Genomic DNA, 14,860 nt, shown 5'->3' on the forward strand with positions numbered 1-14,860 from the left:
AGTAATCTAATTATTGACCTTAATCGGAGTAAGACAATATTGTGATTAATGTGTTTACATGAGTCGCATTTAGAATACTCCTTTCATGTTCCTGTTTTCCGTGTTATAGAACATAGAGCTATTAACAGCACTCAGCATTACGTCACTGTGTCACGCCATCCGACGTTCCCTCCAGAATTTCACGTATCGACATGCTACCGTATACAATTTTGGGTGTTTTTATTTTAAATTTTTACGAAAGCTTCAAGTGCGGTTAATTATTTGTCATGCTGTACGTGCAAATAGACAACTGCTTGAAGCTGTGGGCTGCATCCAAAGCCGCGTACTTACTTACTATATAGTAGCTGAAATACATGCATCTCGCCTACTATATAGCAGGTAAGTATGCGGTTTGGGACGCAGCCGTGCTCTCGTTTGCCGTAAAACGCTTGAGCACTGCCGTGTGTGTGAACGTGTCCTGTCACAAAATGCGGTGAAAACTCCTGCATGACATTAATAGTGTGATTAAGATATGTACATGTCTGTAATACACATCGATAATGCGACTAAAACAGGAGTACTCCACATGTCTTAATTCAATTTGTGTTTACTTCGAGTATGACCTTAATCGGATTAAGGTCATCAATAATCGCTGTTTACATGCTAGTTTATATGCTAGAGTATTGTCTTAATCGGGTTAATGTTGCATTATTGTTGTCCACGTAAACATACTGACTAAAGCTGTGGCAACTGTACATATAAAACCCCCCCATCTTATTACGTTTCCCACAGTGAATAAACACATTGACCTGGCATGAGGAACATCTTGACTAACAGAATTTTATTCACCATTTTCTGCCAGGGAAGTTTGATGACTTAAATAATGAGAGGTGGTTAAATATCCTTTCGAGGTTGAAACCCCAGAATCAATAGCATCACTAAACCTAATCCTTAGGGAGGAATCAGAAATGTTGCAGCTCACTAGTGACAGCATGCTGAAAACTCTCCACAAAAATGAGAAACTGTCCAAATTTTGGATTGGCCTCTCTGGTGACTACCCAATGCTGAGTATAGCATGTGATTTATTGCTTCTGCTCTTTACAACTACAGATATATGCGAAGTGGGATTCTCTGCTCTAAAGTAACTCAGACAATGGAAAGATAAGAAGCCGACAATGCTGTAGCCCTCCATTTTTGCAAACCGCAGTGGAACCGGATAGTACAGAGGAGATAGCCCCACTCTCTCATCAAGAATGTGTATTTCCTTTTGTGTTTTAGTAATTTGTCAGTTAGATGCCTTGTTTATGTTGCACAGGTCACTATATGCAAAAAACAACAAAAAAAAAAGTTCTAATATAATCACAACAAAAATATCGTTATGATATTTTTCTGTTGTAATCACTTTTGTGTCACTGAAAATCAAATGCCCTATTAAAACTGAGCAGGACTTTAGTCTTTCAGTAAAAAGACTAAAGTCTCCTTCAATGAAAACCTCATTCTTCTGATTACTGAATAAACTAAGCAAAATGTGTGTTGGATATGTTGCTGAAAAAGAAAAAAAAAAAAAAAAAAAAAAAAAAAATCAAAGCAAAAGTACCCAGTGGAAGCAATTAAGTTCAAGTCAACACTGAGGCCAACAAGAGTACAACACAAGTCAAGGTCAAAGCCCACCCTGCCTCATCACCCCTCACACAAAATCTTTGTTTCATCAAATGAGCACTAAAGACAGCAGTGCTCACAGAATACCCTGTACTGTGCTAAAGCTAAATTACAAGTGAGAGCAATGGTTCTAAATGGGTCACTCCTAAAAATGCAGCATGCAAAAAATATGGGGAAATGATCTAGAATAAGCAAGCTTAAAATGATACTACCCATGTATATTTAAAAAAAAAAAAATTAAATAGTGTGTGAACACTAAATAGTTTTATAGAATGTATCAAGACAGTGGTTCTCAAACATTTTTGGCTTAAGTACCCCCTTTTTCTGATTTTTCAAGCTAAGTACCGCTTGACCAGATAACGGTTTGTATTAAAATACCCTGGAGGGTGGAGAGGACGTGTAGGTGCCAATTTGTGTCCTGACTAAGAATAACAGACAGTTATTATATCTGATGCCTCCTGAGAAGGTTTTTTGTTATAAATGTTTCAGTAGCCTTACACAACTCTAGTTTTATGTAATTAAAAGTTAGGTACAACAGTAAAAGGTAATTCAGTTATTTTCAGTTCAATCCATAAAAAGTTAATTGTGAGTCGTTTTTTTCCTGTGTGATTCAACTAAGTGTTAAATGTGTTAACAGTTCAGTATTCATACATGTCTCTATACAAGTATGCCTATTTGTATCAATTTGTCAATTTTTCAATGGGATACATGGGCCTGTTCTTCTCTTAAGATCTTTGACATTCTTAGTGGCAGGGAAGCTGCAGTTGTTATCAGACTATTTAAAAAAAAAAAAAAAAATTTTTTTTAAAAAATCATTACTGAGAATGAAGTTTCACAGAGGTAGGTACAGCCAAATAGTAGTAGGTGTTCCAAAGCCTTTTTCCCTAGCTCAGGGTGCTCTCTCCTCACACACACCCAAATCTCTGTCAGGGAACAGTTTTCAAAAGTAGTCTGCAACCCACGGTCTGTGGATAAATCCAATAGATCCTCCCTCAGGTGAACAGGTAGTGTGATACAGTTGTTTTGTGAAAGTGTAAATGGATTTCTAACAAAATCCAGTTGCTCAGACTTCTCTCCAACATCAGGGAAGTATGATTTGAAACAAACAAACAAACAAACAAAAAAAAAAAAAATCACGTTGGCCAAGTGTCTATCCAAAAAGGTTTTTAAATTTGTCTACAACTATATTCTCACTGACGAGGAAGCATCAGACTGCGGGAAAACAGCTAAAGAATGATTTTAAAATAATATAAATAAATAAATAAATAAATAAATAAATAAATAAATAAAAATCACCCTCTACACACAGTCTCTTCCACAGCTCCACTTTCTTGAGAAAACCACTGACACGGTCATAAAGTTTCACAATTGTAGCCTCATTGCCTTGCAGACTGAGATTCAACTCATTCCATTTAGTAAAAATGTCTGCTAGATATGCTAGTTTGGTAATCATATTATTGTCCTTAAACAAAGCATATTGTCTGACAAAAAACATAATACCTCATTTCACAGCTCAAACAGCCTGTTCCATACATTGCCCCTCGAAAGCCAGTGGTCTCGACTTTAAGTTTATTGCCTTGAGAGCGTCATTCAAATACGGAATTAAGCTCTTGGCTCATCATCTTTGATGCCAGGGCTTCTCTGTGTATATTGCAGTGTGTCCACAGAACTTCAGGATTCTCCTCTCTTATGTGCGCCATGAGGCCTTTCATACGAGTCATTATTGATGCTGCGTCGGAACGCACACTGGTACAGGATTTCCAGTGGACTCCATGTTCAGAGAAAAACGAACTAACAAGTTGAAAATATCCCGTCCAGTTCCTCTCCACTCCAGAGTTTTGCAAAAAAAGTATGTGTTCACAAATGTCACTAGTCTCCACATATCTTGCAAAAGCAATCAGTTGCACTGGTCTATTGATATCAACCGATTCATCCAATTTATGTGAAAATGACTCGCCAGCCCTGAGGTTATCCACCAATTTCTCAACAATATCAAATGTCCTTCTAGTCAATTCTAGGCGAAATGGTGTCAGTTGACAGCGGTACAGTTTTGATCTTGTCTGCTGACGTTTTATCCACCATGGTTTCAGTGAGAACAGCTGCAGCAGGAATGATCAGTTCCTCAGCTAGACTAAATAGCTTTTTAGCTTTCGCTAAAAGTAAAGAAACAGCATACAATGCTTCGAGTGCTTTTGCTGATGTACTTGTGGTTTTTTTCATGTTCTCGACATGATGTGAATGTATGAGTTTTCTTCTGAAAAACCCCATCGAGTTCCTGACCTGAAGTGGATGTTTATTCCGGAGACGCCGTTGAAGATGAGATGGCTTCATGGCGCCGTTAGCTAGCAGCTCACCGCATGAAAAGCACTGTGCTGAGGGAGGGTCATGTGAAGTAGATGTAAATCCCATCCCTATGTATTCATCACAAAACTGGCGGTATTTTTGAGGCTCTAGTTTGGTTTTTAGTATGTTTGTCTCCTATCTGAGGAAATTGTCCTCTTTTAAGAAGCCACCTGTCCATTTTGTCCCAATCTCTCCTACAATACTGCTGTACAGATTCTGCTCCTGATGCCATATATCCAGTGCTCAATAAATAACTAATAAATTGAAATACATTTTCAATTGATGAATTCATTTTCAATGTATATTAGTTTAGTCCTAATTTTATATTTAAAAAGTTACAAATGCCTATTTTCGTGATATATTCCTAAATGTCAGTTTCCACTTTCCTCACGTGCACCCTGCAGTAACCAAGTACCCCTGGCCAATATGCAAGCCTATACGCTCTCAAAAATAAATATGAAGACCATCCAATAAGTACTCTATGGACAAGAAGCCAAATTACATCCAATCGATCAAAATAATAAACTCTGCCAAGTGTAGCACTACTATAATCATGTTATAAGGATCGGCCTTAAGATTTAGCAATAAAGCAAAATGAAACATGATAATCTTTAATGGTGGGACTCAGGGAGGGTTTTTTTTTGTTGTGTGTGTGTATTTATTTATTTATTTATTTAAAAGATGGGGTGAAGCAAATAAATGTCAAAAGTCCAAACCATGCCCAAACATAAGGGTCAAATATAACATATGGGATGGGGCAATACTTGAGAATCCATGCAATCTGAAGATCTTGTAATTTTAAACGTTAAAATAGTTTTGTTTGATAAATTTTTAATATGTTCTAAAACAGGTTTCTTATAGGCTTATTGAAGTCCATGTATTGCTGTTTGCATTTACCAGGTTGAATTGGATTCTACTAAGAAACAGCTGCCAAATAAAGAAAATGTTTAAAAATACTTACATTTCTGCATCATGTCTATGTGAACTACAGTTTAACCACAAAATTGTAAAATGGTCCTTAGCCAGGCTTTAACAATATGACCTATTGCTAGTAGGCAAAAGCAACAATGAGAACATTTCTCTGAATTCCGCTATAAATTCTTCCTTTCCACATGCCAAGAGTTTAATCTTAACAGGTCATTCAAACTCTGTACTGAGATAACAGAAGTGGGTATTAACAAGTGAAGAATATGAATGAGAAGACAACCATATGGAAGCTGAATGTGAGTGAAAGTGGAAAGCCATCTTCATACCGAGTGCATGCTAGTATTCACAGAGAGAGACAACTACAATTCAACAGGCCAAACAAGTCACAGATAACAGCCCTCCAATACACCTTCATGAGGAATGCCTTAGCAGTGATGTATGCATACTTTTGTATGACAAGAAACTTATTTGCTATGGTGCACTGCTGTGGGACAGCATGTTGCTACAATTACTTTAAATGACCTTTTAAAATTAAAATTAGGACAATATAGAACACTCCCATCGGAAATTATTATTAAGAGATACATTTTCTTTAAAAAGTTAGGAATTTCCTAGTGTTTACAACATATCCTAAGCTATATGTTAGTTTACATCCACATGTTCAACCTGTTTGCACCAATATCAGTATCAGCAGCATTCCACTGTGCAGCATTTCTCTGGACAGTACTTTATGAGCATAATTCACAGTCCACTACAACATACTACATAATAAAAAGCATGAGAAACGAGCAACAGAGGTTTAAGAACTCATAAGTCATGAACAAAGCCACAGGCAAGAAATACAGAAAGAAGATAAAAGGTTTTATGACTTGAGCAAAAGTTGCTTTCCTATAACCAAAAATATAGGAACATATTTTTGCCATTTCAAATATCATCTCCTGCAGTGCTCTTATAACTCTCAAACTAGCAATTCAATCAGGACCAAAATTAATTTTTGAAGAAAATCTTGCAAGACCCCAACTGCGTTTCTCCCAGGCTAAAAGAATTTACCATTTACTTTATATTATAAAGCAGTCTGGCATCTTGGCAGATAAAGTGCAAGAGATCAGTCATAGTGATCGGAATTAAGAGAAAGAAAGCATGAGACATTTACACACATAAGCATAGCTTAAACAAACCCATCAGTATGCGAGACTAACTCACACATTCACACTTTCTCAGCTGTTTATTTTTTTGGATTTTAAATGGTCAAGATATTGCTGTTATGGCCACTAGATTCAGTTATTCCACAGGCCATCAATCATTTGATATCTGGTTACTGCTGCATAATCCATTAAGGATACATGCAGGTGGATCTCAAGAGGCACAACAGAAAAGCATTGGCCCCATTGTCAGAAAAGCATTGGCCCCATTGTCAGAAAAGCATTGGCCCCATTGTCAGAAGATTGTGAACCGCCTACAATGCCACAGTCATCAGTGGCCAGGAAGGCAGCAAAATTGTCCATAGTTTTGTTTGGGAAGAATGGCACACTCTCTCTCCACTGTCAAAGCAACACTAGATAACCATGGGTATCTGTGAGCACATGTATGCAGAGTGTACAGATCAAAATGTGCAGGATGCTCCGACACTTTACAAAATGTGTAAAGGCAGATATTCAACGTCCACTGAAGGCCATCCCCAAGGTGAATGGGCCCAGACATACGTAAAGGTGGCTTTCAAAACTCTTTATGGACCTGATGGAAGGAACAAGGGTTGGGCCAGACTGCTACGACAATAATGTTTTGGCATGGAATAATTGATTGATAAGTGCTCCTGAAAGTATAAAAAATTGATTACAAGATGCTTACACTGAATTTCCAACAACAAATAAAATCCATGCTCCATGGAAAAAAGTAAGCCACTAGCACTGAAACCAAAAAATAAACAAGGTTTTTTTGGTGCTTGAAAATGGCTATCTGATGGTGTGACCAGCATTTTAACCCAATTTGAATCTCATTAAGAACCTATGGAGCATCATCAAGCAAAGAAATTATGCCTCTTGATATGAATTTTCTTCAAATGATGAACTGTGGTATGCCATTTCATCAGCAAGAAGAATTCCACCATCAGAAATTCAGAATCTAACCAAGTCAATGGATCAAGGGTCATATCCAACCATGGCAATTACACCTGTAAATAAGCTCTTTATCTTGGAAGACAACACTTCCAAGGAAAGGACACTTTTTTTGGTAAATTGTGAATCTCTTCAAATATTGCATGAAATGCCTCAACGCTGTGCACAAGGTGCGAGAATTCACCCTGGATCGGATGCCGTTCCATCATGTCACCATGCGCGCACACAGTCACAACTATGAGCAATTTAGCGTGGCCAAGCCCCCTATCAGTATGTATTTGGGAGGTAGGAGGAAATTGAACCCAGGGGTTTGTTACTGATTCACTCACTGTCCCTTGATGCCATCTCATGCCCATCATTGTGTAGTGGAACTTTTTCATGGCTAAAGTAGGAGGTCATCTGACGTGTCTGAGCTGCTTTTTGGTGTATGTGTACAAATTTCTAGCCAAATCCAACACAACACCCTTGACACAGAGCTGACTGTAAATTACTATTACAAAGATTGTCAGGGTGACTCAGAGGCATTCTATCATGCATAGAAATAAAATTAAGTATTTTGGCCCCTGAATGAACAATAATATTTTTAGTTCATCTTGAACAAAGAAACTACTCAAATCTTACGTACTATAAATGGAAATATTGCACAAGTTGTTTTTCTCCCGTTAAAAAAAAAGTGAAGATTTAATCGACCATTCTAAATACCTTGGCATTATGATCATCAAGATACAGTGTGCAACTTTCCTGACAAGCATTTGGACATGAATCAACAGTGTTGTTTACCACAAGCCAAATGGTGATCACCAGACTCATGTATTCAGGCAATATACATGTTTTAGCCCAGAGAGTTATAACCCAGATTATCAAATTGCAGAGTGTGTGTGTGTGTGTGTGTGTGTGTGTGTGTGTTCATAATTAAAGTTTGGCCTAAACTGAAAGGAGGATTTTGAAATTGAATTGGCTTATGGAGTAGGCATGTAAAATTCTTGTTTGGTGTATTAACAAAAACATGCACCACACAGGCCTTCAGTCTATTTGTATGGCTTTGAGGCTTGGTCAAAAAACATGTGGATGTTATGAAGGCAGGGGAAAAGTACATCAGCATTCCAAGTATATGGATTTATAAGCTCCCCCTAATATAAAATTAGTCCCATCTCCTAATAACAGCTTTTAGGTAACAAATGTAGGCTACAAAAATCTGTGTATGATCTCACCGAGCATGATGAGAAAACTTGGGGACATTTTGACTAGGCTTTCAAAATCACAGAACCGCAATCCCATTTAAAAAAAAACACTTATGGAGGTGACACCAAAATGTACTGATTTCTGCACTCAGCTCTCTGGCCGAAAGTTCTATCAGGTAAGGATTAATACATTCATAAATTAATACTGGAGGCTTATATATAGATTTAAAACCGATGACTAAAAAAATTTCGGTCGAAGCTAACATCTCTAGGACATGGGCAGCTTCATATTTAGTGTTTGAATAGTATTATGATAATAGAATACTGCATGTGTAAATCTCTTTACAATACAATTAATAATGTGAACCTGTTCCTTATTGTTTACAGTTACTATGTTAGGCACTGCCCTCTTTTTTCCTCCCAGCACTTTACAAAATATTTTTAAATGTAATTTTTTTTTTTTACGAGATTGGACATTTGCAAATTCATTCATATCACTATAGCAACAATAGTAAACAATTAGCTGTACATTTGTTTCAACCTGTTCTCAACAGCTGATAAATTGATTTCCTGCCAACTGTCCATTCTACTCCTTTCTCCAGCAATGTACTGGCTGCAGTTTCAGCTGTTAAGAGCCTGAATTAACATTCTCCACTCTACTGCATGGGGTGGGTGATGTGACAAAATTTCACATCAAGATTCTCAGAAATTTCTGCGATACACTATATGTATTACAACATAAGGCTGCTAACAAAAAGTGTTGCATTTTTTAATTATGCTTTATTAATTTCTACAAAAATATTTATTTATAAAATACATTTTCAAATTCGCACTACATGGCCAAAAGTTTGTGGACAACTTACCATCAAACTCATATGTGCTTTTTGAACATCCCATTACAGATCCAGTCTTCTCTGTAATGTTATAATAACCTACACTCTTCTGGGAAGGCTTTCCACTAGATTTTGGAGTGTGGCTGCAGGGATTTACCCATTCAACTACAAGAGCATTAGTGAGGTCAGGCACTGACGTCAGGTGCGGAGGCCTGGGGTGCAGTCAGCATTCCAGTCTATCCCAAAAGTGTTCAGTAGGGTTGTCGGGTGTGATGGTCTTATGTTCACATACTGTACTTTTGGCCATATAGTGTATTAAATGGTGAAAAAGCGGGGGGGGGGGGGGGGGGATCCACAATTTGCATTTTAAAGATTGAGTACAAAATTAACATCAGATCAGCAGCTTCCAGTCTTTATTAATCCCAATATGTACATTATCTCAAAAGTTACTGTGATAGTTTGTCACAATAGCAATCTTACCCATCAGTCTCATCCAGCCCTACTGTAGCCTATTGTATTTAATACATCCCCGCTGGAAAAAAATAAAAAATAAAAAAAATATAGAAACCATCACAGAAATTCTAATGGTTTGTAATGGTATTTGTAATGGAAGCCATCAGCTAACCATTACTGATCCTTAATGGTATCCACTAGACATAACATGCCACCGATAGAAGGCAATAAAATTACAAGTAGAGACCCACAGGGCCCATTACAGTTTCAATTATAACCAGTGCAAATTCTATGAGTGTTCCTAATTGTTTTTTTCCAGCAGGGATGCTAATCGTACCATTGTTGGAATGACATTTTTTTTTTTTTTTTTTGAAGTATTACCACACCATGAACGCATCAATGATTATGGAAATATTACCAAATAATTTCCCCTTCCTGACTGCTTCACAGCATTGCATGTTACAGCATATTACAACACCAGATCAACAGTTTTCACTTATGAATGCATGCATATTGGTTAAACAACTTCTGGAAATTAGGAACAGGTGCGTCTAATACTTTGCGTATTTATCTACTGATTTTGTGCTAACCCAATTCCTTCTGGTGGCACTAAATGGTGACTGGTTTGAGAACAGTTGCTATACAATACGTCATAAGATCATAATGAAAATGGTCCAGAATGGAAACTGTGTCTTTTACATGGCATTTTGCTTCACACATTTCTGCCGTCTCCCCTCTGCACCCACAGGTCTTTCGGCATTGACGTGCAAGCAAAAGCAAGAAAAGTTACTTACCTTTTTTGGTCCTGACCATGGACTGCTAATGAGCTGTTGGCTGAGCCCCAGAACAAATCCTTGCTGTGAAGTTCTTTTTATTACTACTGAGATTATGCGTTGTCTGACAAATGCAGGGTTTGGCAGTGTTTGTGGATAAAGTTATCATGGCATATTTTCTACACTGTAGCTGGATAAATCTTTTAAGATAATAAATCTTTTAATCCTGATTGCTTTTTGCAACAGGTAGATCATGACCAATGCAAGCATATTTAGTTTCTAGGCAGAAACCAGCTGCCTGCCTGAAGCATAATGATTTATGATTAATGATTTATCCTCTGAAAAAACATTTAAATAGCTAAATAAAAGGTTGCAACCGTCAAATGCAATGGGTTTGTATACATTTTATTGCCATCAAATCCACCTTTTACCTACCTGGAGTTCGCACCACGCCACTTCCACCCAGGTCTCCGTGTCTAAGCCCTTGTAGACGGTTTTGAAAGAGCCTCTACCGAGCTCGATATCGAATTTGAGAAAACGGCCACTGGGAGAGGTGGCGACAGCCTTCATCTCGGCCTCTTCTTCGTTCTCTTCGCTCGCGGTCTTCATGCTGCTTTTTCCGCCGTTTGGTGCACCTGTAATCACACTAGAACCGGCCCTGTCCTTATCCTCGTCTGCGCTCGTGCTTTCCGTGGCGCTGTCCTTTTGTCCAGCCTGACTCTCAGTGCTCGAGCCTTCCTGCAAGCTTGACCAAGCGCCCCTGGTCCGGTCCACGATTGTTCGCAGACATACGGTGGCCATGTCACTCCGCACGTCGTATTCCGGAGCCTCGTGCGCCTGCTCGTCGTCGGCAAACCACAAACTCCTCCGGATGAAGCGCTGGCGACCGGAGACTCGCAGGTAGCTCGAGGGCGGCGGATAAGCGCTCGGGTCGCTTCCACCGCGCACCGCGCCCGAGCCGTCCATCATATTGACGTTGCCCTCGCTGACGGACTCATAAATGTTCCCGTTGAGCTCGCACTGCGAATTGGGAACGGAGGGACACTTGGAGATCGAGGGGCCGTCAGCGGGTTTGGGTCCGCTGCCGGTCTCCATGCTAATTGAGCTTCTCCGAAGCGTGTTTCTAACAGCGTTTCCAGTTCACGTGAAGCAGCGTCGTTTCCACCATGGAGGCGCAGCGGCCGAGTTCATGCAGCGTGCGCGCTCTGGCGCAGTGCAACATGGGACGATTTCGCACTTTCCCAAGGAACAATATCTAGGCTTAACAACTTGAATTGATCTGGAAATGTACTCAATAAGCACGGAACGCCTTGCTGTATATACACGCACGCAGCTATCGTTTCGCTTACGCTGCCTGCGCAAAAATAAATGAGTGATAATTTGGCGCAATTACAGCTAGCTTAATTTAGGCAGGTGCGTACATGCACGCGCACAGTCTACCTCTAATGCCCAGTCAGCACCGGCAAACGTTCAAGCTGCCAGCCTAAGCTAATGAAATGAAGATGACGGCCAGAATCTGTAGCCTTTTCAGTTCGCCGACTTCAATGAAATGGCTTGTAATTACATCCGCAGCTAGTCTGCTACTAATAACCATAAATCAAATGCCACTTTCCATCTGATGTCATCTGAAGTTAACACCGTTGCTCTTTTCCCTGGAAAGCCATCTCGACAGATCAGTAGACCACCATTTGCCTCGATTTGTCTCCTGGCGTCCTTAAAGAATAAATAACGCTTTGCGTTGTCTTTTTGTGAGAGACCTCATTTGTCCGAACCCGCGGCTGAACATGAATTTTTGCGTGTTCATTCCGTGTGTATGCGATAAAATAGTCTACAATTTCTGTTTCGCTGTGCTTCGAGATCCCTCGAATTTTCTTACGCAAAACCTTCTTTATTTCTAGCCAAGCAAGGGGTTTCTAGGGCTCTATCGCCTCCACGCCCATAATAACGATGTGGCGAAATAATCCAATAGGAAAGCACGCTAGACTTGCGACTCGGTGACAACAGCAGAGGTGAGGCGGGAGATGAGGAAAAATTAACCTGTGAATGACTAGGGAGAAAATTGCTACTAAGACAATCTAAACTAATCCCATTCATTTTAAACGCATGTAGGCCTACAAAAACAAATTTGACATTTCATTTCCAGTTCTAAAGTCTTTGAAATAAAATGAATTATATAATTAATGAATTAATTAACACAATATATTTTGCATTACATTAAGCAGGGTGCACTTAAATACTATTAAATTTCACTTATACATCAAACAGTACAGCTATATGTTACAATATAATTTCAATAATGAAATACAGCATGTAACATTTCACATTAAAAATCAACTCTAGACCCTTTATCTGCTTGTTTGTATAAGAAATAATGCAGGAATAACATACACCTGGCGCATGGGACAGCTGTGCAGTCAGTTTTCCAATATATCCACACAGTCCTCTCCAAAAGTATTGAAACAGCAAAGACGATTCTTATGTTTTTGTTATACACTGAGGACATTTGGGTTTGAGATCAAAACTCGAATATAAGATGATAGATGAGAATTTCAGTTTTCATTTCCTGTTATTTACATCTAGATGTGTTAAACAACTTGGAACATGGCACCTTTGGTTGCAGACCACCCAATTTTTAGGTGAGCAAAAGTATTGGAACAGATCGTGTTAAGGTAAATAACAAATTTTGTTGCATATCTTTTGCTTTCAATAACTGTGTCAAGCCAGCGACTCACTGACATTAACAAACTGTCTTTTGTGACGCTTTTCCAGGCTTTTACCACAGCTTCTTTTAGTTGTTGTTTGTTTTGGAGGATCAGCCCAAGTGGTCCAATAATTGTAAAGCTGGATGCTTGACCTTTTTGTAATTTTTAAAAGTTTTGAGTGATTACCTTTATCGGCAGTGCAAAACATTACATGGTACATAGACATGTATAAACATTTAGCATATTCTTGTTCTTTAGACTGAGAACTAAAGTCTAAATGTAATGCTGAAGATTGCTCTCAGTTCCACTTTTAAGGTCAATTTATAATGGGAAGGGTTTGAGTTTCAGTCTTCCTTTTTTTTAGGTGGTACCTAGGTAAGTGTAGTGTGCATGCACAGCATTTCATATTTGAGACTTCTCTCTTTTTTATGGAGGTGAGAGTGCATTGGAAAAAAAAATCCCTTCACTTCCGGGTTGAATATCTCTGGTGGGGGACAAAAATGCAAGCTTGAAATTTTGACAGAAACAAGTCCTCTATAGTACCATTCTGCTGTAAAATAAAAATAAAAAATTACATTCCACTGGTTACAGAGCTAGAGCTGGTAGAAATCTGGGGAAAAGCCTACTTTATTCATACATTTTGAGAAATTAACAGATATAATATAACAAATAATGAAAATGAATAGTATTTTGCAGTAATTATGCTCCCTTTCATCATCTCATCTTCGAGATCCACCTATGGGAAGAGGATCCCTGACCTCTGCAGAAGGATCCAATTGCACCAAGCCTGAAAATAACAGACAGGTAAGTTTGGAGTTTGGAGCTCATCTCTGATTAGAAAAACCCTGTGATAGATCAGGCTTCACTGTTGCAATCAAATGTAGCAATATTTTAGACCTCATTGACAAGCATAAGCTATTGTATGTCAATCATAAACAATAAGTTTGTTTTGCTAGCCAGGTTAGCTGTGTCACTCGCTGCATGCCACCCACACTCACACTGCTTGTTAGGCTACCCACCTCCCCCTTTTTTTCCCCCTGTCCCACGGCTGCCAACCTTACGGACCCAAATGAGCTCTGTGCTTCGCCACCATGGTGCACACTAAACCGGCTTCGGCTCCCACCAAGGATAACCAGTCGCGCGCCTGACCCCACCCACCACCACCACCATTGAGCGCTCCATCGGCAGATACCGTAACCCCTCCCAAGACAGCCTGCTCCGCACACCCAAAGCCCATTCTCCCCAGCAAAATGGACAGTTTTTCCACATCCATCCACCAGGCCTCTGATGAGGCCTCGGCCTTGGCTGTCAGGGCCCTCAATGTTTCCTCACTTCTATCAGCTTACCAAGCTGAGCTACTGGTTGAAATGGGGCAGCAACTAGAGAATGATTGTCCCTCGCCCTCGCTCTAGAAGGAGATAGTCACCATTAATGACTTTGTCCTCTGCAATGCATTCCAAGAAGGCCAGGTGAGCGGGTGTTGCATGGCCCTCTCGGTGATTGGCAAGCATGCGCTCTGGCTTAATTTATCGGCTCTCCTCGATAGCGAGAAGCAGCGCATTGCAGGAGTGCCGGTGGAGCACGGCTGGCCCTCTTTTGTCCCACAGTCACTTTGATGCAACAACGCTGTGATGACAAAAATAAGGAGGACGAAGCTCTCAAGCTGTGTCTGCTGAGGAAATCCGTACTGTGCCAGGCCTCCTTGTGCAGCTACCTAATCCCTCCGCGGGAAACCATTTCCAGAATGCCGGCAGGCCGAAACCTGGTAACAAACCACCAGATTAGCAGGGTAATCCCCCTTCTGCCAGGCCTTGGGGGAGAATGTGTTTCACCACAGCTGCATCCAAGAAAGCCCTAGCCCTGCTCTTGACTCGAGTTTTGCCCTCCTATCCCACC

The 14,860-nt window shown here is 39.7% G+C and overlaps 1 protein-coding gene across 3 annotated transcripts in view; it reads right to left on the bottom strand.

Moving 5' to 3' along the window:
* LOC108265865 (serine/threonine-protein kinase WNK2) overlaps positions 1–12,288 on the bottom strand; it is a 61,572-nt gene extending 49,284 nt beyond the window's left edge. Inside the window, exon 1 of one of the 3 annotated variants that reach the window (XM_017468653.3) lies at positions 10,698–12,280. In XM_017468653.3, the coding sequence (XP_017324142.2) occupies positions 10,698–11,357 (660 nt within the window). In that variant the 5' untranslated portion in view covers positions 11,358–12,280. Of the gene's footprint in view, positions 1–10,697 lie in introns of all 3 variants that reach the window. The other 2 variants (XM_053680171.1, XM_053680170.1) reach the window with 2 other exon arrangements.
* Between the last annotated feature and the right edge of the window lie 2,572 nt (positions 12,289–14,860).

This window comes from Ictalurus punctatus, chromosome 5 (assembly GCF_001660625.3).
Source record: "Ictalurus punctatus breed USDA103 chromosome 5, Coco_2.0, whole genome shotgun sequence".
NCBI lineage: Eukaryota > Metazoa > Chordata > Actinopteri > Siluriformes > Ictaluridae > Ictalurus > Ictalurus punctatus.